The sequence below is a fragment of the Hypomesus nipponensis genome, chromosome 2 (genome assembly GCF_054491055.1).
Source record: "Hypomesus nipponensis isolate SF chromosome 2, ASM5449105v1, whole genome shotgun sequence".
Lineage (NCBI taxonomy): Eukaryota > Metazoa > Chordata > Actinopteri > Osmeriformes > Osmeridae > Hypomesus > Hypomesus nipponensis.
Window position 1 is genome coordinate 21,492,738 of NC_140362.1, and position 24,271 is coordinate 21,517,008.

The 24,271-nt window shown below is 45.8% G+C and overlaps 2 protein-coding genes and 1 long non-coding RNA gene across 4 annotated transcripts; 2 read left to right on the top strand and 1 right to left on the bottom strand.

The window, feature by feature from the left end:
- The first annotated feature begins 85 nt into the window (after nt 1–85).
- leng8 (leukocyte receptor cluster (LRC) member 8) lies at nt 86–6,693 on the top strand. The gene is made up of 15 exons (XM_084668885.1): nt 86–595; nt 1,036–1,168; nt 1,558–1,707; nt 1,880–1,957; nt 2,209–2,635; nt 3,329–3,485; nt 3,774–3,944; nt 4,268–4,516; nt 4,630–4,800; nt 4,940–5,234; nt 5,321–5,422; nt 5,762–5,830; nt 5,936–6,065; nt 6,182–6,389; nt 6,514–6,693. The coding sequence occupies exons 1-15, from the start codon at nt 552–554 to the stop codon at nt 6,674–6,676; spliced, it is 2,547 nt and encodes an 848-aa protein (XP_084525011.1). The 5' UTR covers nt 86–551; the 3' UTR covers nt 6,677–6,693.
- Nucleotides 6,694–6,727: 34 nt separating this feature from the next.
- On the top strand, nt 6,728–11,657 carry LOC146301587 (uncharacterized). Its single transcript, XR_014725816.1, has 2 exons — nt 6,728–10,152; nt 11,482–11,657. It is a non-coding gene; the product is annotated as an uncharacterized LOC146301587 (long non-coding RNA).
- A 1,588-nt stretch (nt 11,658–13,245) lies between these two features.
- rbfox1l (RNA binding fox-1 homolog 1, like) lies at nt 13,246–23,988 on the bottom strand. 2 transcript variants are annotated; one of them, XM_084668886.1, is made up of 12 exons: nt 23,598–23,988; nt 20,182–20,418; nt 16,593–16,772; nt 16,424–16,477; nt 16,238–16,330; nt 16,088–16,157; nt 15,904–15,963; nt 15,637–15,775; nt 15,506–15,545; nt 15,333–15,400; nt 14,818–14,899; nt 13,246–14,650 (listed from the first exon to the last, which is right to left on the bottom strand). In XM_084668886.1, exons 1-12 carry the CDS (start codon nt 23,673–23,675, stop codon nt 14,606–14,608), a joined length of 1,146 nt encoding a protein of 381 aa, XP_084525012.1. In that variant the 5' UTR covers nt 23,676–23,988; the 3' UTR covers nt 13,246–14,605. The 2 variants fall into 2 exon arrangements, with proteins under 2 accessions (XP_084525012.1, XP_084525013.1); XM_084668887.1 differs by lacking the exon at nt 23,598–23,988 and adding an exon at nt 21,127–21,720.
- Between the last annotated feature and the right edge of the window lie 283 nt (nt 23,989–24,271).

The following is a 24,271-nucleotide window of genomic DNA, read 5'->3' on the forward strand; positions in this document are numbered from 1 at the left end:
AGGCCTATAAAAAAAAAAACTCAATACTTGGCAATAATTGGTCTTTTCAAATGAGATGACACATAAAACAGTGCTGCTTACAAAGCCATCTTTACCGGGCCAGCAAATACTAGAACAGATCTATTGAATAGAGATCTATAGAATAGGGATAAAATAGTTGGCTGGAGGACAGCAACTGCAAAAAGGACAGGGATGAACAGGCTGTGAAAATAGCTGAATGTACCTTTAAAACGGAACGGAAAAATTCAACACTGTCGTTCAACTGCCATTTTGTTTCACAGTTCAACACTGGCGTCCTGGAATAGCAGGTCAAATTGACAAGCTAAGACGATAACATTTTAATCTATCATAGCAGGCTAGGTTAGTTTGTACAGTACATGTCAAATATCGTAAGTATACAACACAAAACCGAAGATTGTTAGAAATTGGTCTACAGATTGAAGAGTTTTAAGGTTGACAGTGGAGTTGGTCTTGTTTACCTTCCAACTACTGTCGATTAGCTGCACCGCATTTTGCTGGCTAGCAGAAAGCTAGCTGGCTAGATTTCTTAAATGGCGGCGAATAGTACAACCCAATCTGCGCCGGCTGCGACTTGGTAAGAAACAATCTCAATCCCTTTACGTGCTTACAGTTACAGATCACTAAAGTGAACATGTGTAAGACGGTCACCGATTTAGGTATTTTCATTATGAACTGTAAGGACGTTAGAGCTAGCTAGGTTGTTGTGACCAGAGAGCTTCGTTTGCGATGAGGAGGCACAGTACTGCAGTTAGCGCTAGCCAGAGCTAGCTACAATACTGCTAGCCACTTACGAGCTGTACATAAATCAATTTAAGTTTGATTCACGTCTAAGATGTCAGCTGAATTTTTTTATTAACGTTGGTATGGGAACGATTCTGAAATGGACATCATAAACTAAATACAAGCCTTAAGTCTTAACATTTCCCTGTCTGCTAACTTTGACTCAACGGTTCAGCCTAGCCAGTCGAGACAATCCGTGTGACCCATCCTGCCCGACCTATTTCCCCCTCCCAGGTCGTATGCAACAAATTCAGAAGGTCAGATCCACGAGAACCCGGAGTGGGAGAAGGCAAGGCAGGCTCTGGCCTCCATTACCAAAACCCAGAGCGCGACCAAGGCTGCCCAGGCAAGCAGGGCCACAGCACAGGTGCGTAAAGTGACCTGTAATAGGCCTCATAGTTGTGGAAAGTGACCTGTAATAGGCCGCACAGGTGTGGAAAGTGACCTGTAATCGGCCGCACAGGTGTGGAAAGTGACCTGTAATAGGCCTCATAGTTGTGGAAAGTGACCTGTAATAGGCCGCACAGGTGTGGAAAGTGACCTGTAATAGGCCGTTGTACTGTGTCATACTTATGTCGAACGTGGGCGCGACATGACATGTTGACCAGCGTTTCAACGAAATCATGGGTTCACGCCATGACAACGTAAATACCGGTGGTCAAGTCCCAAGTCAGTCTGAACAGAATTATGAGCTATGTAGAGGGTCCATTGGCACGGTGTATTTGTTTCTAATTGTATGTATTGTTTTGGTAAAAGGCTGGTCAGTTCCAACCCGCAGTAGCGGATTCTACTGCCCACCAGCAGCAACAACAGCAGCAGTACTACAATCAGTGGTACCAACAAAACCAACAGCAGCAATATGCTGGATACCCTTACCCATACAACTATTATTACCCCATGGCCGCGGTAAGTAGTCACTATCATTTCAGAGGATAAATCAAGGCTGTAAAATGTCTTGAAAGATGTTTATGGCTTGCAGTTGGTATACTGACTTAGGGATTAGGAAGGTTAAACCTTGCCAGTCCTGCATGACGTTAGGTGTCAAGGAGTAACGTTTGTGTGTACTTCTGACCTGTAGTATGGTGGGGGCTATCCCCAAGGCCAGTATGGGGGCCCGCCAGGAGCCTACTCAGGACCCACCACACCAAACGGACAGGTATGATACACGACTAACTGCTGAAATCTTCATAATATTCAATTATAATTAAATTGTACTTAATTATACCAAAAAAATTGCATCCTCACATTTGAACCAAAATCTAAGAACTGTGGTCTCTGCTTGGATATGCTTCTGTGGTCCGGTTCAGAAGTAGACTTTTTAATCTTGTTTTGTACATCTACACAGAAACATGGTGACATATTTATTTCCTCTACTTTTGTTTATTTCAAACTTTAACCCCTTCTCAGCCTCCATCCATGCCCTTGATGGACGACCAGTCGTCAAACTACCCACCCCAGCCCCAAGCCCCTCCTCCCACTGCCCCACAGCCTCCCCCCCGGAGCCCCACCAGCTCTGAGCCGCCCCCTCCTCCCCCATCCTTACCCCCCTCTCCAAACTCCCAGTACCCCCCTCCCCCTTCGCAGAACCCTTACAACGGCAACAGCCCCATGACCTACCCGCCAGGCGACCAGATGCGAGGCTACAAGCCCAACCCTGGTCAAGGCAGGCCAGGCTACGGGCAGAACTACCAGGCTCAGAGCTCCTACCAGGCCTCCCAGACTAACGTGCAGCAGCAGGGCCAGTATGGACCAGGCGTCGGAAGAGGAGAGGCCAAGAATAACAATAACCAGAACCAAAAACAAGGAGGACAGCAGCAGTGGCATCGCATGAAGCGTAAGAGAGAGAGAGAGTGTGTGTGTGTGTGTGTGTGTGTGTGTGTGTGTGTGTGTGTGTGTGTGTGTGTGTGTGTGTGTGTGTGTGTGTGTGTGTGTGTGTGTGTGTGTGTGTGTGTGTGTGTGTGTGTGTGTGTGTGTGTGTGTGTGTGTGTGTGTGTGTGTGTGTGTGTGTGTGTGTGTGTGTGTGTGTGTGTGTGTGTGTGGTGTTTCCCCCAGGATGTAATGACACTGGGGGGGGTAGACCTCAGAGCCTGTAGACTAGCGGTCTCTAACCCTGTTCCTGGAAGGCTACTGCCACAGTGTAGGTCATTTATGAGAAAGTAGTGGTGTGTTTTAGTTTGAGGAAGAGCTGACGTTGTGTATGTTTCTCCTGTGGCCCTGCTGTGACTGTATGAAATGTGAGGTGGAGGATGTGTGTTGCAACGTCTTATTGGTAGTGTTTACTCTGCCCCAGGTGTTCTTTCCCAGTCATGAGTTGAGATGCTGGCACCAATGCAGCACCAATGCAGACAGTGAAAGTTCCAGAGATGTGAAAGACAGATTAAATACAGATTAGATTAAATAGTACACATTTTTTAAATCCATGACTAAAGACAAAGTATTGAAAACATTTCAACAAAATACGGGCAGACGACTGGAATTCAGCTAATTTCAAATCCTGTTCTGCGTCTTTGACGTTTTCTCTCCCCAGAATCACCTGGAGCAGGGACCATGAAGTTCAACATTCCTAAGAGGCCCTATGTCATGACCAATCCCAGCTTCCCTCCCAGTGAGCAGGCCACTGGATTGGCTGCCACATCTGCCTCACCTGGAGCCACTGCCGCTGCACCCGGGGGTGCTCAAACACGGTGAGAAGGTCCTCAGGGACTTTTGACCCCCTGCCCTTTGACCCCCTGCACTGCATGTTTTAGATGTTTCCCTGCTCCAACACACCTGGTTCATTCAAATGATTGGGTCCCGATGAAGCCTAGTAGAAGCCTGATAACAACCTTTTCATTTGAATCGGGTGTGTTTGAGCAGGGAAATGTGCACAACATGCAGGGCATGTTGATTGGTATTTGACTCAACTAAAATGGTCATCAATGTTGTTCCTCTTATTACGTCTGATGACCTCTGCTGTTCTCCCCCCCCCCCAGGCCCCAGGACTGGCCCCAGGCCATGAAGGAGTACGTGCAGCGCTGCTTCACGGCCTGCGAGACGGAGGACGACAAGGACCGCACGGAGAAGATGCTGAAGGAGGTGCTGCAGGACCGGCTGCTGGACGGCTCGGCTTACACCATCGACTGGACGCACGAGCCGCTGCCCGAGTAAGTGGGCTGCTTCTCTGCTGCTTCTCTGCTGCTTCTCTGCTGCTTCTCTGCTGCTTCTCTGCTGCTTCTCTGCTGCTTCTCTGCTGCTTCTCTGCTGCTTCTCTGCTGCTTCTCTGCTGCTCCGCCGCCGCCGCGCCAACGCTCAACAACCCCACGTTCAGCGGATAAAACGCCTTCCGTTTGCCTCGTCGTCCATGGGATCAACGAGGGCCGAGAGGGTTATCCCATGGATGACGATACCAATGGAAGTCGTTTATCTGTGTTGAGTTTAAAGGCGTCTCTCTGTGTGGAAGCTCATGTTGTCGTGTCCGTCCTCGCAGACTGAAGGCCAAGCCGTCCCGGTGGGAGGCTCTGCCGGTCCAGAGGACCCTGGAGAGCGCCGTGAGCCGCGGGGGGGGCGCCGGGGCGGCCCCCCGGGGGCGCGGAGCAGGAGCCAGGCTGGGCCACTACAGAAACGTCTTCTCCCAGAGGAGCCCCTCCTCCCGCTCGTCCTCGCGCTCCTCCTCGCGCTCGCCCTCCCCCTCCCACAGCCGACACCGCGACCGCAGCGGCCAGAGGCACCGACGCAGGTGAGACCAGATCAGCCTTTCAGTCCCACAGTCCTCTCTGACAGGGAGACTCTGGGGAGACTCCAGGCGTGTGTGTGTCGTGTGTAACCGCCCGTCTCTCTCTGCCCTCCCAGTGACTCTGGCTCTCAGTCAGACAGCAGCATGTCCTGTGACCTTCGACCCCAGCTGTCCCGTCGCCAGCAGAAAGCCGGGCGTGGCCGCGGTGGAGACCGAGACCGGGGGCGGGGCCGGGGTGGCGGAGAGAGGGGGCGAGGACGAGGGGGCCGGGGCAACAGGGGACGAAGGTCGGAACAGTGTTTCAGTCTGCTTAACTGTCTGTAAAAACCGTTAAACGCTACCATAACGTAGATTTGTTCTAGATGCTTCTCCGCTCCAATGCAGTTGAGTCAAGTACACAAGCTGATTATCGCTCCTCCTCCTCAGGAACATGGAGGAGTCCAACTCTGGCCCGGGCAAGAAGAGGAAAGGAGGTAACGCCGGCCTGGACTTCCACGACCCCAACCGAGAGGCTAAGAAGCAGAGCCGGGCGGCTCGCTTCCACAAGCAGCTGCGCTCCGAGCCCCTGGTCCTGTCCATCAACTCGCTGGAGCTCCCCAACGGCACCCAGGAGGCCCTCAGCTGGGAGGACTGCCCCATCGTGGGCACCTGCCAGGAGATCACCAAGAACTACCTGAGGCTCACCTGCGCCCCGGATCCCTCCACTGTGCGCCCCGTGTCTGTGAGTGGTGCCCGCCTCAGACCTGATCTCAGGGAGGGTCTGTGGAGATGTTTCAACATCCTAACGTGTCAGTGTCGTGTGCCCAGGTTCTCAGGAAGTCCATTCTGGTGGTGAAGGCCCACTGGAAGAACCACCAGGACTACCCCTACGCTTGTGAACAGATGAAGTCCATACGACAGGACCTGACGGTGGGCACCCCCCCCCCCCCTGCAACACCTCCCCTCACCCTCACACCTGTCCTCCCCTCACACCTGTCCTTCCCTCACCCTCACACCTGTCCTCTCCTCACCCTCACACCTGTCCTCTCCTCACCCTCACACCTCTCCTCACCCTCACACCTGTCCTTCCCTCACTCTCACACCTGTCCTTCCCTCACCCTCACACCTGTCCTCTCCTCACCCTCACACCTCTCCTCACCCTCACACCTCTCCTCACCCTCACACCTCTCCTCACCCTCACACCTGTCCTCCCAGCTCCGCCTGTAAGGGCATGTCTCGGGTTTCTCATATGTCTCTCCCTGTCCACAGGTTCAAGGAGTTCGTACGGAGTTCACGGTGGAGGTATACGAGTGTCACGCGCGCATTGCCCTTGAGAAGGTAACACCTTGTGTCCTCGTTCAGGCTGATCTGTTTCAGTTTGCAAATGGTTTAACCGTGAGCGGTAACATATCTGACGTGTCACTGCAATGGTGTGTGTTTCAGGGTGACCATGAGGAGTTCAACCAGTGCCAGACCCAGCTGAAGGCCTTGTATAAGGACAACCCGTCAGACAACATCGGAGAGTTCACCGCTTACAGACTGCTGTACTACATCTTCACCAAGAACTCCGGAGGTGGGTCTTCACCCCGGCTGCTTTCCTCCAAGAGGGAAGTGGGTTCTTGGGTCTCCATGGTTACTCCTGTTCCCCACCGTCTCACTGAGTGCTGTTTCTCTTCCCCCCTCCGTCAGACCTGACCACTGAGCTGGTGTACCTGACCCCGGCGCTGCGGCAGGACAGCTGCGTCTCCCACGCCCTGGCCCTCCGAGCCGCCTGGGCGCTGGGCAACTACCATCGCTTCTTCCTGTTGTACCGGCGGGCGCCGCGCATGGCCTCCTACCTCATCGACAAGTTTGTCGAGAGGGAACGAAAGATAGCGCTCAAGGCCATGCTCAAAACGTAAGCCACGCAACCACAGTGGGCCATGGAAGGGGCGACCCTGGGATAGAATAAAGACAGAAAGTCTTCCGTGTTTCTGTTGGTGTTGACCCCGAGTTGTGCTTCCCTCCTCTTGTGTCCGCAGATTTAGACCCGACCTGCCGGTGGAGTATGTGCAGTCTAGTCTGGGCTTCCTATGTTTAGACTCGTGCCTGGCCTTTCTGACAGGGTTGGGGGTCAGCACCTTCCCCTCTGACCCCAGCAAGATAGACTGCAAAGCCAGCTCCGCCTGCCTGACCGCCTCCTGAGGGGGAGGGGAGGGCTGGGAGGGGGGGAGGGAGGGAGGGAGGGAGGGAGGGGGGGTGGGGGGGTGAGCACAGTGAAGGGAACCCCTTAGTACTCCCATCACCTCTGACCCCCCAGGTAGTTAAGACAGAGACCAGCGGTTAGGTTAAGTCGTACGTCGAGAGCAGCAGGCACACCACAGCCACAAACGCATCACACTGACAGATATGGACTGTATTAGAGGTGTGAGGGAGATGAGCACTGACCAGTCGCTTAGCCGCACACGCACAGCTCAAGATATTGAATCAAGCCGCTAAGACTCAGTTTAATGACTGAACAGGATAGATTGAGATGGTTAGCGACTCCCTTCTGTAGTGCAGATCAGGAAAGACAGGCCTCGGTCTCCCCGCCATAACCAGCTGCCCTCGCTCGTTTTAAGCTAACAGTGTTCTGTTATGTTTTTTCCTTCCCACAAGTCAACAGCTCCACAGTCTGAAGACTTCCGAGTCTTGCCAGTCAAGAGAGAAACGAGAAGACCGAGAGCTCAAGCTGCTGTGGCGTCGTCACTCAAGACAAGCCAGAGGGGCCACTGGCCAAGCCAGAGGGGCCACTGGCCAAGCCAGAGAGAGACTTTGCTTTGCCTTCTGCTCAGAGGAAAAACTCCAGTGATCCGGTGTCGGATCCTAGAGAAGACGAGATAGTGGTTTGTATGTCCAGTCCAGTCCTGCTTCACCCACACCCCCCCGCTCCCCCCTTTCCTAAATTGTCTGATTGGCTGTCAGGTGGGGTTCCCCTGCCTCTACTTGTTCGGCCTCCACCTGGAGAGTTATTGACTGAGAAATCTGAAGGTTCTGGTTGGCTCCTGTACCGGTTAGCCCACTCCCAGTTGCCATGACAGCCACAGTCTTGCATTCCGACCCTCTAAAATGATCTTCCATCGTCTGGTGGGGTCGGGCTTGCCACCGTCGGTTGCTCCATCGCTGATCCACAGTAGATCCCCAAGATTGGCGTCACCCTCACCCTCTGCTAGGCATTGACTTTGTAAGTTTAATGGCGCGTGGAGCTTTAGTCTTTACCGAGACGCCATCCCCACACACAACCCCCCCCCCCCCCACTTCTTCCAGTCTGGGCCCCTGTGGCCCCCTCTCTAAGCTGTGGCTGCAGTACGGTCTGCCCTCATCATCCCTGCATCTCCGCTCCGACGCAGCGCTCCGCATCCCAAACCCCCAAGCGGCGCCCCCCAGGAAGAGGCTCCTGGGCCCCCCCCAGAGGCACAGCTCACCGGGGGGGATGGTCCTACTCTGCAGGACGGAGGCCTCCAGGAAGAGGCTCCTGGGCCCCCCTCAGAGGCACAGCTCACCGGGGGGATGGTCCTACTCTGCAGGACGGACGCCTCCAGGAAAGATCCCACCCATGGCACACCCTCCACCCCCTCAACAGCAGGGTCACCGGATCAGAAAGATGTGGGAGTTCTGTGCGCCGCTGGAGCACGCTGTCCCTCCGGCAGTCGGGCTGGAGTGAAGGGTTTGTATGCTGTGCCACGCGCACTCTGGTCCCCCAGGCTGAGTATGTATGGCTGGTTAGAGAAAGGGACTGGAAGGTGGATGACGTCAAGACCAGCAGCAGATATCAGGCTCAAGTCTCCCTGGCATCATCACATTAAAGTATAAAGTTATGTAAGGTAATAGGTGGGTTCAGTCCAGAAAGAAATCAATCTAACCTGTAGAATTTGAGCTTTAGTATTTCAACCCTCGTACAGTAATTGGAACACATTTCCTGGCTCCATATTTGGTCAGTCATTCTGATAGTCTTCGATTTTAATATGTACCTGTGTTTAGGTTTGTAACAAATATTGAAATGAAGCTAGAATGATGTCATGCCAGCAATTTTAACATCCATTGTGTGCCATACAAACATTTTCAAAGGCATTTTAAGTAAACTACTAAATTCTTCTTTCCTGACCATTTTTTCAGAAATTGATTTTCAATAAAAAGGGAAGAGACGCAGAGTAGTGTTATTTGGCGTGTTCTAAATGTCTGCTTTGATTTTGGAAAAGGTCAGGTTGATCAATTGTAATTTGATGTACCTATCGAGAGCTTTCGGGTTGTGGAGTGCAGCTGTTCTGTCCTAATGAACCAGTGGAGCATGAGCCTTGATCTTCAGATCAGCAGCTGGACGTAGTCTTTGCTTCTGAGTTTCAGGAACACTCCTCTGACAGTATTGTCCCAAGAGCGGGTTTTAAAAAGGTGTCTTGACAAGTTGAGCGGAATAGAATGTTCTGTATAGAAAGTGATCCCAGTCTGTAGAATGTGTATATAATGTACATATTGGTGTGCTTTCAGTTGGTAATGTAGTTCTGTTGGCAGTTCAGATCTCTATTTTTCTTTTTCTGTTCACATCAGGGTAAGTGATTTTCTTAGATGCAAAGAGAGTAGGACCAGGTAGTTTCTTACATATGGGTAATATGCAATCAATTAAAACATTTGATGTGAATTGTAAATGAATATTTATAGTAAGTATGCCTTATTGGCAAACATTTCTAGCTACCCCCTCAAACGTTTCTATTATGAAATGGAGAGAATTGATCATTGTGCTTTCTAGTGTAAACCAAAACATGTTTTTTGCTTATGTGGAAATGCATGCAATTACTGTGGGCATTGAGGTCTTTACAGTAAATCAATATGTTTTCTTTTTGCAGGATTGAAAAATTTACAATTGTTTCCAAATCTTTTTCTTGACAAATATGACCTAAACACTCACAGTTGTTTCTGTCTATGTTTTTTTTAATATATATATATATATTTACAACTTGAGTGTTAAATTACGGTTTGGGTTGTCTTTCATGCATGATTCTCGTCTTCATTAAGCTAAATCATTAACATTAAAAACGCACAGACCCAATGGCAAGCAAAAGATTTGGTTAAACGCCGCATTCACACCAGCCAAGAACTGCCAGTGTCGAGTTGAATATTTGCCATATTCTACTGTGTATCCTCCTGAGCTTGTGTGCCTGCTGGCTCTGTTAGCTTAACAAAAAAGTTGTACATTTTCCTAGTTGACAAGCTTTTCAAAATGATTTTGCAAACAGTGGTGTTTTTTGGCTGGGAAAGGTCTGTGTTTTATGTGTTAATCGAAGCATTACCGCCAGTTTCAGCACCAACAGGATTGTCTTAAGTCAATAATCACATGTAAACTGAAGAATTTCATCCATCCTTCATGACTTGCAGCTGTTTGTCAAAAAAAAAAAACATCCTCGATGCCAGTTGCTTATTCGGTTGATTTCAGAATTTCACCTTTGATGTTTCAACATGTGTCCCTTTCTCCTTCTTTCAACTATCCCCTCCCTCCCCCCCTCCCTCCCCCCCTCCCTCCTGTTCACTTCCAGCCACGCCTTGTGTTTCCTCCTGCAGTACTGAATATCAGGAGCTCACGGAGGGATGGCCGGGGAGCCTCCTGCAGTCTCCTCCAGACGCCAGCTGGAGAGGGAGCTGTGAGAAAGGCAAGACATGATACTGCCTTCTCAAGCCATGCTGCTCAAATGATCCCAAATAATTGCCTGGTGCCTAATATATAAGGGAGTCTTAAGTTGATGCTGGAAAATGATGCTTAGTTTTTTTTGTTTTTTTTTTCTTGTACGTTTTTTGGGGGGGAGGGGATGATTAATTTAAAATATGGCATGCATTTTGTCTGTTTTCTTTTCAACCCAAGTTTAAAAATCCAGATATAACGAGACCATACATTTCTGTATGTTGATGTTTCTAATGAGGTGTTCTGTATGTTTAGAAGCAATTGAGACTCCACCCATCATGGATAGTATGTTCGTTATCTTCGGCAACAGCAAACCTCACGGTTCAAAGTTCATTTATTTCAGTGTAACTTCTGCCCCGTCTGTGTCCTATCTTCATTTGGCATCTTGGCTTCATCCAAAAATTGTCAGCTGTCTTATTGCCTGGGAACACATACTGGATCACATCACTCTGCTCCTGTTTCAACAGTGTGTGTGTGTGTGTGTGTGGGGAGTATGGGTAACCAGGCAATGAGGCGCTACATATTTAGGTAATGTTTTAGGACATGCAGAGTTTCATCCTCAATTATAACACTTGACCAAGTTAAAATTCGATGCTTGTAAGTGCAATGTTAAATGGCTTGAATAAGTTTATTTAGAATGGTATGTAAGACTCCCTTTTAATGTATTGATTGTCAAGGCCACATTTAGAAGACTGCTGGACTTTTTGTTTCAATGTCTTTACTACTCCCAGTTAATCATCAACCTCTTCCACAGTGATTGAACCTCTGTTCTGATGTCACATTTAACACGGTTAACCTCCCATGTTTCAAGAATGTAAAATTCCATTACATTTATTTTTGCATAGTTAATTATATATCTATTCCTGATGACTAACGCTCTCTTTAAATGTGAATCTCATTCTGTTCATTGTTTCCTCTTATGACTGATGGTTACTGCTCCCACAAGCCTACCTGTCAAGTCCCTGTCAAATCCCAGTGTATATACAGTAACTCCTGCTTTCATAATTGCTCTCTTCAACTGCACTGGATCAACTCCCTATCCCCCCCCCCTCCATCAACCCTAACACCTGACGCTTCAACTTTATTTTTATTTTATGTTTGTCTTTTGGATGTGTTCATCTCCCACTTCTCTTTCCCTTCCGCCTGTTCCCTGCACGCTCACCCTCCTCTCTCCTGTCAATGTGCGTCCTCTCTCCCTCTTCGTTAGTCCTTATGTTGACTTTGTTAGTGATGTTTTGCAGAGTGCAGCTAGCCATTCTCTAGTAAGTATCGCTTCTGCTCTGCTTTGGTGCTGTTTCAGCTAGCTGAAACTGAGGGGTGTTCACAACTAAGTCCCCGTCGCTCCTTCTCATCCATCAGCTTCAGCGGTCAATGGATTTTAATTGATATAAAATACTGCCATTTTGTAAATACTGTGATGTAAATATGTTTTTTTCTCTCTTTGAAGAACTTAATAAAATTCCAAGTATAAGGGTGCTTTAGTCTCTGTCTCGTATTTGGTGATTTAGCTGTGTTGATTTTTGGAAACTTCTGGTTCAGGTCTATCTCGTCCTTCAGACTTAATTACCTTGTCTTCTCATGACAGGATAGAAAAATGTATGGAATACAGACTAATATTGTAAGAACAGTTGGGGTAGTTAAAGGTGGTGTAGTCAGTGTGACCTGATGCAAGAAGTGTTTGTCACTAGTGGAACTGGACTTCAGTAGTTTATCAGTAGGGTAATGTCACTACAAGATCCATGGAAATGACCAAACAGACCATATTAGAGAAAGGCATTTATTGCAAAATGGTTTTAATGAACTGTAGAGACAGAAATGGAGAGCCAGCAATGACACTGAACGATAACGACAGAAATGGTGTTTCACTTTAGCATTTCTTGGCACTAAAATGAATAAGAAATGAGAAAACCTAAGAGGACAATGAATTAATAAAGTAAAGAGCTTTTATATAGTAAGTAAAATGCAGTCAACAAAATAGTAATGAAAAGACAGTGGCATGCTCTACAACTACAAAGGAATACTAAAGAATATACACCAAAAAGAGAGTTTGTTATTACAGAAATAAAAGTTGTTAAGGAAAGAATGAGTCAAAGTAGGAAAAAAGAGATTACAGACCTGTTGTCAGGGAGAATTATTTGAGATTGAAGCAAAGAAGAAAAGGAAAGTTACATTACACACAGGAAATCAGTAGGAGTACACGATTCAGAAATGAGAAACTTCAACAGAGGGACGTCATCTAATGAAAACTAAAGATGGACACTTCATTTGATCAAGAAAGAAAAGATCAAACAAACACATTTGCCAAGCGGTAAGAAGATAAAGAAACTAAATTAAAGCAGAAAAAGTTCCTTCCAAGGAATGGCAGTCATGCTTAGAGAGTACACAACAGGGACTTGCTGTAGACATGAAGATAAATCCTAAATTGAAAAATACAGATAAAATAGAAGAGGTGGAGAGTAGAAATAACAAAAAGTAGAAATGAAAGTAAAAGATGCCACATTGAGAGATGTTTTTAATTCTGTTCTTATTAAGGAGGTTAGTAAAAAGGAGAGCAACTCACAAAGAAATAGATAAATGCAATGGTACATTTTTGAAAAATGGATAAAGCCAGTAAGAAAAAAGCGTTTGACAAATTACAAGTTAAGGTTTACAGATTCAGGACAAAGGACAGACCTCTAAATAAAGGCAATTCACCCATTGGTTGGCATCTAATTGGATGCTATTTGACGTGTTTCATGCACAAATTCATGATAAACAAGACGAGGTAGAAGGAAAAGGATGTAGCTGCTGTGGTCCTCTGAAAGGCAGTTAGGCCCAATTCCCAAACATGGATTAAGCCTAGTTCTAAATTAAGAGAAATATTAAATGAAGATCTCCGTTGAAAATGTTTTTAGGCAAGGACTATAACTTAATCCATGTCTGGGTGTCTAATGTCTGTTCCTTTGAGGAGGATGACAGAACATGCCGTTATTGTGAATTCTTCTGGTTTCAGTCATTAAGAAAGAGAAATGTACGAACAGACAGGTAGAACACACAGATAGTAAGAATCAATAAGGAGAGGAGAGAGAAGAAAAAAAGATTTATTGAAAGTTAAACAGCAAACACAGGAGAATTGAGAGTACAGAGATAGAAATGAAGGACAGATAAAAAGATAAACTAATAATGTTTAAAGAAATTCTAATGCAATGGACCATGCCTTCTCAAACAGAGCAGAACAAGGCAGGTGACAAAGAAGACATCAGAGAAAGTAGATATGTAGGAAAGTGGATTATTTAGGATTAGACAGTGGAATATGTGACAAGGATGGCTTGTGGAAGTAAATAAGCACTTGGTGCAACAACAAAAAACCCTCAAAGGAAGCGAAGCTGAATAAAAAGAGATAGCCCCAATGTGCAGCATACTTCTTGGCCATCAATTTCATAACATTATCACTGCCTAATCTTAAATAATCTCAATAAACAGAAAATAAATGTTAGAGAATGCACCATAGTGGCAATAGGCTCATTAGGCAGTTGATGGAGGATAGAGAGGCAGTGACTCAACATTGAGCATACAGAAAAGAGCATTAAAAAAAGATTTTGTGAAAGATTTAGCAACAGGTATGCTTGTGAATACGTAGGTGAATATTCAGCTGTTTTAGTATCAGAGGTAGATTGTTAGGAAAGCAAATCAAATTCAAACTACACGTCAATTGTAATTCTAAAATGTCAAAGCTTTGATGAGGATTATTGTGTCAGTTAACTCAGTGTCATTGCTGTGTCTCATCAGTTGTGAACGGTTCATTCAAAATGATGACCCGCACACCCTTTCTTTTACAAACACACTAAACCACACACCCACATACACACACTTGTGCTACATTTATGACAAAACCAGTGTCATCAAAAATAAGTATTTTACCTCTGTATAAAATGTTGCTATACAATCTGGTTCTTGAAAAATAACTAGAATTCTCAGCTTGACAAAAACGTGTATCATTACCAACTTTGTTGAACTTAAGTTATCAAGTCAACAAGTAACAGTATTGTCAAGAGAGCATTGTTTATAGAATGGGGGGGGGGGGGGGGGGCAGAATCTAAATACCCTTTAACCCTGGCCACATTTCTGTGGCAAAACCAATGCAAATTCAATCTAAAGTTTCTGATTAAATAACTACATACTGTATATCCTTTAAATTGTATGTATTTTCTTCTATAGAATAAATAGTAAAAGGGTCTATCAGTATTTACAAGTATAGTTCATTTTTTCTCAGGGGAAAAGATGTGGACAGGAATTTTCCAGCATATCATGAGGTCATATCCTGTCCATTCTATTGTCATCGCCTGCTTCTTCTATTACAAGAGTGGCTCTGTGCCAGTGTGATCAGCCGGTCCCAGGGAATGGGGCGCAGTTTTAGAGAGACACCTTTGCTCCAACTAGTTGGCTCAGTAAGGGGTAAAGCGGTTGTATCCTCCTCTGTACAAACTGGCCTGAAAGTGAATAGATCAGCGAACATGAGACGGGACAGCTTCTTAGTCTTTCTTAGTGTTAGTCCTCATTTGTAGAAATGAGGAATAACACTCGATTCTCCTGATGACTGCCGATAAATACCAAGATTGTATATTTCGGAGTTGAAGGGGTCTTTAACAAATCTCACCATCGTGCCAACTCCGTATGTAGCTGTGGGTCCCACTGAGTGGTGGTAGGGATCTGTGGTGGTGGCGTAGACTCTGCCATATCTGAGGCACGGGACGCAAAACAGGCAAACATTGGGTTAGGGTTAGACCCCCTTTTTTACTGTACTGTACTGCTTTGAAACTTTTGCTTTTTACTGTAGGCATACTGTAGCACTTTGATTGCAAGAAAGGCGCATTACAAGTAAAATGTATTATTATTATTATTATTAAGAGGCGGGCTTTCGATCAGTCAGTGTGCAGTGTTCTGTAAGTGTTTCCTGTTCTGTAAGTGTTTCCTGTTCTGTAAGTGTTTCTTGTTCTGTTGTGTAAGTGTTTCCTGTTCTGTAAGTGTTTCCTGTTCTGTAAGTGTTTCTTGTTCTGTGAGTGTTTCCTGTTCTGTTCTGTAAGTGTTTCCTGTTCTGTAAGTGTTTCCTGTTCTGTAAGTGTTTCCTGTTCTGTGAGTGTTTCCTGTTCTGTAAGTGTTTCCTGTTCTTACCCGTCACTGTAGGTAGCTGTGGCTCCCGATGCCGCCTGTGCCATCCGGTACGCTGCAGGATAACCCCCCTAACACGTCCCAACAAACTGTCATCAGTGATGCGCTCAGATCATCAACATGAGATACGACTGACTGGAAAACACGGCCACGGTCAGAACACTCTTGCAACTTACATAGACTTCAGCTCCGTAGAGTCCATCTTGATAAACCACTCTGAAACAGACAAAAGGAACGCACTCACGCGACTGTCCAGGGGAACCCACAGTTTCAACACAAGGACAGCCTGGATGGGTGAATATCTCACCCAGGGTAGCCGGGGACGGCGGTGGGCGTGGCTGCTGCTGCAGAGCGAATCGTATTGTAGACAGCTCGGCCCCGCCCACGCAGGGCAGAGCCGCGATAGGCCAGTGTGGGCGTTGCCATTGGGTACGGGAAGCTGGCCACTGGGAGAGGAAGGGAGGGGAACAGTTTGTTGTAGAAAACAGTAGTGATCACAGACAACAGGTTGACGTTTAGGAGAAGCATAACAAAGATCTTACTGAGACAATTAGAATAAAATAAGAAGACTTGCCAGTGTAAAGTTCAGGAGCATACATCCCTGCCATGACAGGGTTAATCTTCCATCCAGGGGCTTCAGGAACGTGAAGAGAGTGAAGGAGAAAACAGAGAAGGTCAAACCATCAGCCACTGCAGCAATCTGCAACCTCCCCCAAATGTTCAAAAATGGCCCCCCCAAGTATTTTGACGTGTCTTACCTGGAACCTCACCGTTCACGATGGGTGTTTGGGGTTTCTTGGTGACAACTCTGGCTGTAGCATTATTTACCTGAACAGAGAACACAGAATGAATAATGCCTGCAGCAGGTGAACACCGATTTGAGGTCCAAGCAGGAAACCCTCCCTCACCTCGATCTTCCTGCCCTCTACAATTGTTCCGTTGAGTTTTTCCCGAGCTCGATCCGCCTCCATTGCACTCTCAAAAGTGACAAACCCGAAGCCCTGTAGGATTGAAAGGTCCCCACTGTCACGTATCTACCGTCAGAAAGGATCAGGGTGCATTTTGACATATTTCTGACCTGGGTGATCACTCACCTTTGAACCTCTCTCATTGAAGATGATCTCCACATCCAGAATCTTGCCGAATTGCTGAAAATTGCCAGATTTACATGATGAGTTGTGTAGCGTAAACCCAGAAACCAGATGGATCATAATGATCCAACCTCTGTTACAAGCGAAAAGGTCCAGTAAGTTTTTCTCTCACCCCGAACATCTGGCGAAGGTCTGGGTCTCTGAAGCGGAAGGGGATATTGGACACGTGCAGCCGTTTGGGCTGGGCCTTACCCGAGCCCTCTTCATCGCTGCCACTCCCCGCTCCGCCCCCAGACGACACAGCCACACTCAGAGACTGGGGGTCGGAGGTCACTTGAGCTAGAGAGTCGTCCTGACGAGGGGGAAGAAGGGAGGGGTGGAGGCACAGACCGAAAGAGAGGGGGACAGGGAAGAAAGAAGAGAATGGGACAGTTGTGAAGGAGGAAGAGGAGGAAGAGGAGGAAGAGGAGGAGATCAAGAGGGAAGCATCAGAAGAGGGAGGGAAATGAGAGACAGAATGAGAAGGGAATGGAGATGAGAGAGAGAGAAACAGAGAGAATGAGAAGGGATCAGATATGAAAGGATAGTTGGAGAGGAGAAAGAAGGAAAGTCACTAAGTAAACCGTAAGACTTGTTCCAGACTTGCATTTGACCACATCTAAATGGACAATTACAATTTAGTCTGGGAGAATTACAAGAAACTGGCACTTTGATTACAATTCCTAATCAGAATCTCTCAAATGAGAATGTACATGTTCATGGAAAAACTAAACTAAAAACTAAATAGGCATCACATTGCATTAGACAAAACACGTAGATCGTTTTCATGGAATCAAGTGATCACATTCAAGTTCAAATGAGCATTCCGCACCCCGTGATCCCTCCCAGGCAACAGTGAGGAGACGTGAATAAGACTATTTTAGTGAGGCACCTATAAATACATGCCCGTTAGAAAGTATATTTGCCAACAGATTTCAGACATCTGAAGCTAAGTGAATAATGCAGGTTAAATTATTTTTCTTACCTCAGACGTGACACCACTTATACTGATGTACTTAAGAGTAAATATTTATAAGCTTCCCACATGGGAGCTTTAGACAACTACAGCTATCTTAATGCACATCCAGAGAACAGGCCTGTACATCTACACAAAGCCTAAGTCACTCTGGTAATCTTCATTAAAATATAATAATAATTAAAATAACCTATCATACTACATTCTACCATACTACAGTGTAATTGAAATGCCCCCATGCAAATCCATATACAGTATAGTAATGTGCGACCAAACCAAAAACATATCCCAAAATGCACCACGATGCCAGTGTGTGTTGGTCAACCTAACTTCTGCAAAGCCACAAAAGGTTATATATTTTAAAAAAGGTATTAAATGATTCAAGAACAAAAGAAAGAAGAAAAAAAATACAAGTGAGATTGAGCAGTGAGGAAAGAAGGAGCAATGTGACAAGAAAAGAAAGGAAAACAAATAGCAAAGTGAAAAATGAGCAAAAGAGGGAAAAGGATCTTGAAACTACAAAAATATGTTAATGCAATTCCAAATACAGATCCCCGTATGCAGAGTTGAAAACACAGGTGTAAGCAATACAGTAGTGAGAGGCTTAGAGAGAAAGTGCAAAACGTCATCAGAGCAGCACAAAACGAAAAGTAAAAAAGAAATTCTAAGTAGGAAGTGAAAAAGACTTGCATAAATAGCTTGAGTGGGTTGGTAGGAGTGGGGAGGCGTTGGGAGGGGGGGGGCAGAAGTAAAACTAGAACATTCTAAAGGTCAGTCTGGGGTCAAGGTGCTGCTTGTTTTCTGCCAAAGGTTAAGGGGTCATTATTCAAGATTCCGAGGGGGCGTGTATTAATAAGTGGGGTAGATACAGAAGGGTGCTACAAACACGTTCACGCCCTGGAGCTCCACGCAGACGCACACACACAAGCTGCTGCTCAGCTATGGTACGCTGGCTTAGCCATGGCTAACAGCAGGTTCACACAAGTACATCCTGTCACACCACACAGACACAGGCTATGGTGGGGGTGGGGCAAGGAGAGGTGGAAGAAAAGGAGTTGGGTTGGGTGGTGGTATCATGTCACGATGCAAAATGTGTTTGTTTGTTTTTTTAAACCTGGGAGATATTTCGGAGGGGGGGGGGCACATCCCGTCAGCCTTGACCCCTGACCCCCTCTCCACGGCGACGTCACCGGAGGGACCGAGTAAGTCAGAGGCTCTAGTGATGGAATATATAAACACCAAGGGCCGTAAAACACCAGTTGTGAGAGAGGAAGAAAAGTGCTGAGTCAAGGACATGTCCAGTAGTATCAGATCACAGCTGGGTTTCTACTAGTGCATTCACTAGCGACACTGTGGTAACAGCTAGCGACACTGTGGTAACAGCTAGCGACACTGTGGTAACAGCTGGCGACACTGTGGTAACAGCTGGCGACACTGTGGTAACAGCTGGCGACACTGTGGTAACAGCTGGCGACACTGTGGTAACAGCTGGCGACACTGTGGTAACAGCTGGCGACACTGTGGTAACAGCTGGCGACACTGTGGTAACAGCTAGCGACACTGTGGTAACAGCTGGCGACACTGTGGTAACAGCTGGCGACACTGTGGTAACAGCTAGCGACACTGTGGTAACAGCTGGCGACACTGTGGTAACTATTGTTGTGTACTGGCCACACACTAAACACAATCTAAATCACACTTATTGTCTTTATAGAAAATAACCCGTGCTCTCCAACTCTCTGACAATTAAAGGATTGTGATTGAATGAAATACATTTACATATGTTAATCTTTCGGTAGCATCTCATTTGTTCCTCTTAATTATTTACACCTCACCCCAAACCAACATTTACAACAGAAGTTATATAATATTTCACCATTACTATGACTCTCATCCTATATACACTGAACTCAAATACATGCACTACTTGTTAATTTGCTCACTTTGCAATTTTAAATTGGGTCAAATCACAAAAACTTCTTCCCACATCATAATAGATTGAAAATTTGATCAATTATGTCAAAATATAGAGCATAATAAAGAATCACCTGTCAAATGAGACCCGACAGAGAGAGAGAGAGAGAGAGAGAGAGAGAGAGAGAGAGAGAGAGAGAGAGAGAGAGAGAGACAGAGAGAGAGAGAGAGAGAGAGAGAGAGAGAGAGACAGAGAGACAGAGAGAGACAGAGAGACAGACAGACAGAGAGACAGACAGAGAGACAGAGAGAGAAAGAGACAGAGAGAGACAGAGAGACAGACAGAGAGACAGAGAGAGACAGAGAGACAGACAGAGAGACAGAGAGGCAGAGAGAGACAGAGAGACAGGGAGAGACAGAGAGACAGAGAGACAGACAGACAGAGAGAGACAGAGAGAGAGATCCCTTGCCAGCTGCCTACGGTATCTGATCTCTACTTGGTGTCAAACTGATTTCCCTACATGGGCCACGCAGTGAGGTGGAGATCTAAATATAGAGACAGCTCAGTACTGGGCGTCCATGTTTCTGTCCAACACAGTACACAGGATATCATGACATTCATGAGTAAATTGTTATTTCCTGTCTTTAACAATTGATCTAGCTTCAGTTCATTGATATAAACTCTGTATGATTTAATGTGGATAATTGTACTTATTTTTGGTGTTCAATCATGTTTAATCTAAATGTCCATTCATTGGGTATTTATTCTAGAATGCCAGAAAATTCTATATTACCACGCCAACATCTTTGCAACCAATCAAAAAATTCTTACCGCGCTATTGGCTGCCAGTGTCTCCGCCCCCTCATGCTGTGGGCCCTGATAGACTCTGAGCTGGTGATGCTCTTGGTACTCTGCTCCTGGGTGGGCGCCACCAAAGTCCAAAGGAGGAAGTCTGCCTGTGGGTGTGGGAGGAGCTTGTCCTGGAGGTGGGTAGGAGGGAGGCGGGGCATAGACCTGGGGCAGGGAGGGGTCACCACTGCCCAGACCAGCCTCCTGGGCTGGCCCGCCCTACGATGGGGAAGAGAGGAAGGCATCACTTAGTCAGTAGGAAGCCTACGCTGACCTCATCACACTGTGATACATGCTCTGTCTTAAACATGTTACCTGCCCACATGATGAAATCCAATCTGATACCTGTAATAGCAATCTGATATTTGACCATTGGTTACAACATACCACCTGACAGCTTCTGAATCAATTACTACTTCCACTACAACTGCCTCAAAACGATTTAAGGAAATATTTTTTTTGTATTCATAATCCGATATCCTAATAAAATGTAGAATTATTCTATTCTACAGAAAATAGAGAGGAGGGGGAGAGCACTGATGATAATTGCATGCAAACATTGTCCATCCCATAGTGACGTTGCAAAGGAACATCTCAAACAAAGCATGTTCTTGACTAATAATTTACTATCCAAAAATGTTATTGAATGTGGCCTACAGACCTATTTTCAAATATCTTATGTAGTACGTATGAGAAAAGACATCCAAAAAGGTTACACAAAAGTGATGTTTTTAATTCATGTCAACACTGCTCCAAAATTGTTCTGAGACTCACAACTTCACCTCATTTAAAACAAACTGCTTTTTCAACTGAAATCAATCATTGTCAATTTACCACCCGAAAACCTAAACGAAAACACAAACAGGAAAAGCAGAATTGACCAGATCATAGAAGAGTAGACACATCAGAATGAATCAGTTGTCTTACCCCCTTGTCGAATTCCTCGTTCTCTGATGCATTGTCCAACAACTGCCGCATGTTTTAACGCCAGCCATCTGCCCGCCCACCATACCATAAGTTATACTCATCCACCAATCAAATCAAAGGAGTGCTTAAGCGAGGGGGTCTGAAGTGTTGTATGCCAGCTGTGGTCATCTGTACCTGTCAATCACCTTGTAACCCACCCTGCAAATATACACACACTCCCACGCATACCTATCAAGAGCTATTCCTATGGGCAGGTAGGCTATTGATGATTCAAAACCCTCAATTAATAACTTTAATGTTGTCAGTCTAATAAAGGTAACCTCTGAAAAAACCTTCTGAGATGGTATCTATAAATCGTCCTTTGTGCTAAACATGTGAAGCATGATGTTTCCAGTTGTCTTTCAGCAAACGCTTTGTTGTTTGACATGTGTAAAGCTGACAGTAGCCTATACTCAAGGATAGGCTGTACAGTTCTGTAACACGAGCTAACGAATTAACTGTTCCAGATTTCCTTTATGTCTCTCCATCAGCTGTTTGACTCATAGGGGTGCAAAGGAGTAAAGATGGATTAATGAACAGGTTCTGAGGAGCTAAAGAGGTATTTCAATCTGATTAGAATCCAAAATCTAAGCTGCTGAAAGCCGGATTGTCTAGGTATAGGTGACGCCACAAGTTGACGGATATAATTGTATACCTCCTAATGCCAAAGTTAGCTACGTCTGCTTGACTCTTTGGCCCCCATGTTGCCCTAATTTCATGGCGATGTGAGAAATAAAATGTTCAGTGACGAAACGGAACCTCTTCCCCGGTTCGTTCGTCGTGAACTCTGTTCTGTATGCAGTCGCTAGTTTCTAAGAGCAACAAGAATAGTGCAATGCCCGTTGGCGTTGGCGGTGAATGTTAGGCCTACAGTGCCCGAACGCAAGGGCCTAACTATATTTATATTTATTTGTTGCAAACCACTTCAAACAACTTCATAGGAAACACTACGTCCTTGTTCCTGATATAATCGTCTGGCTAATTTCCACTTCATACGTTGCCCTGTTCTCAAGATAACACAGACACAGATCCCTGAATTTATAGTACGATGTTGAACACAAACAATAGAACACAAGACAGCATAATCTGTAGAACACAACAGCATCCATAGCACAAATGGTTTGTTTGCGTGATAAGAATAGATTATCTCTTCCAGGGTTGGCACACACACTAAATGCCACATCTTCTTTTAGCTTCCACAAGGCTTCCCTGACTATCATGTTGTGGCACACAGAGCAACTGGAATATAGCATAGAACATGTCAACACTGACTCGCTTGCATGTATTGTGCCCCCACTCCACCACCCTCCATCCAACAAGCAATAACGACCTTCCCAAAGTCATTCCATACAAGGAGGGGGTTTCAAGAGAGGTGATAATGGAATCTATTTGATACTTTTGACTGCCCCCCTCCACCTCCCTCTCTCCATCTCCTTCAGTCTCGTGAATGACCTATACAGTGTCCCTGTGTCAGCAAACAAATGCACAGTATCTCTCCATGTGTCTCCTCCTAGCAGTCTGCCATTTGTTCGCCTGTGTTATCCCCCCCCCCCCCCCCCTCTTCAGCTGTCAGCCCTCACGGTCAAAGGTCAACGACTCTGAGCCAGGTTCTGGCTGGGACAGCTGTCTGTGGATTTACACCGCAGCGACAGGAACCACAGATGTGGTCTTTTAGTGTGTCAGCGACTGCAGTGAACACAAACTATTGGACACACACACAACCCCCCCCCCCCCCCACACACACACACACACACACACTTAAAAATACAGAATGTGTCCCTGATGTTATCTCTATCACACACCAAACTATTGGTTTCTTTATCTGCAGAAGATAGCTAAGCAGTCTCTTGCTATTTGGAGCACAGCTAAATATACAGTGTGACACTCTAGAGTCAAGGTAGATAGATTCCAGACACATTGCATCTGTAGTGCTATTACCTAACGGTTTTGCTGAGGGTCCTGTTGTGTACACACACTCACACACTATCTGTTGGCATAAATAACACCAGGAGACCGAACTGAAGACACTTCTAGTGTGTCCTTGCAATAAAACTAATTGGATCTCCCACCTTCTTGCAACCCTAAAACTATCAAGTTTGCAATTGTACAAGGTCAGGCCTAGTAACTTATATGATCTGGTTTTACCTAAGATACAGGCCTTTTTGGAATTACACAATATATTATGTTGCCTTACTATTCTGTGCGACATTTCAGTCCACATAAGTCATAGTACACTCATTTAAGGATTGTTTGTCATTATTAGTAATTACCCTGGTTTAGGGTAATTAACAGTCTATGACTCTATGAGCCGATGGGTTAATTGACACAGAAATACAAAAGAAAGGCTTTCTTTTTTTTCAATGGACAGACGTCAAGTTGTAAAGAAAGTGAAAGGTGAAAAGAGGGAGGTGCAGAGTGAGAAGGCAGTTTACCTGTACTAAGCTGGGGTAGCCCTGTGGGTATACAGGCAGTCCATAAGGCTGAAGAATCACAGTAGGAGAGGAGAGCATAGCGCATAGCCCGGAAATGAGGAGAGAGGGAGAAATGGGGAGATGGGAGGAAAAAGAGGAGTGAAGCGGGATGAAGTATTATAAACGAGGGGGGGGAAAAGCGAGGCAATAAGAAAAAAAAGAGGAGAAAATAGAATCCCAGTAGAGTTTATAGGAGATCCAGATGGATGAGACAGGTGAAGAATTCTCAAGAATCAACCGCTTCTTAGTTTATGAAAAACAAACACAATCTCCTTGAACGGAACGACAGTCAACCTGCCCAAGGAGGAAGACAGGATATAGCAAGGTGACAGAGAAAAGTAGAGAACTTGTGTGTGTCTGTCAGTTGGTCAATATGACAGACAGAAGCACATGTGAAGGGTTCTGTTTCGGGCAGTTATAAATAGTACCCCTCCCCCTGAAGGTTTCCCTGGTCCTCTATCTCATGCATGCTGTCTTCCTGTTTGTTTTCTATGGGATATATTCAGTGCTAAAACTTCAAACTACAGTCTGGCTAATTTCATGTAGCCTAAATCAGATGTTAGTTTATTTCCTCCAGGAACATTTATTTCATACAGGAACACTTATTGAGGGACTTCTTGCACTCGTTGGTTAGT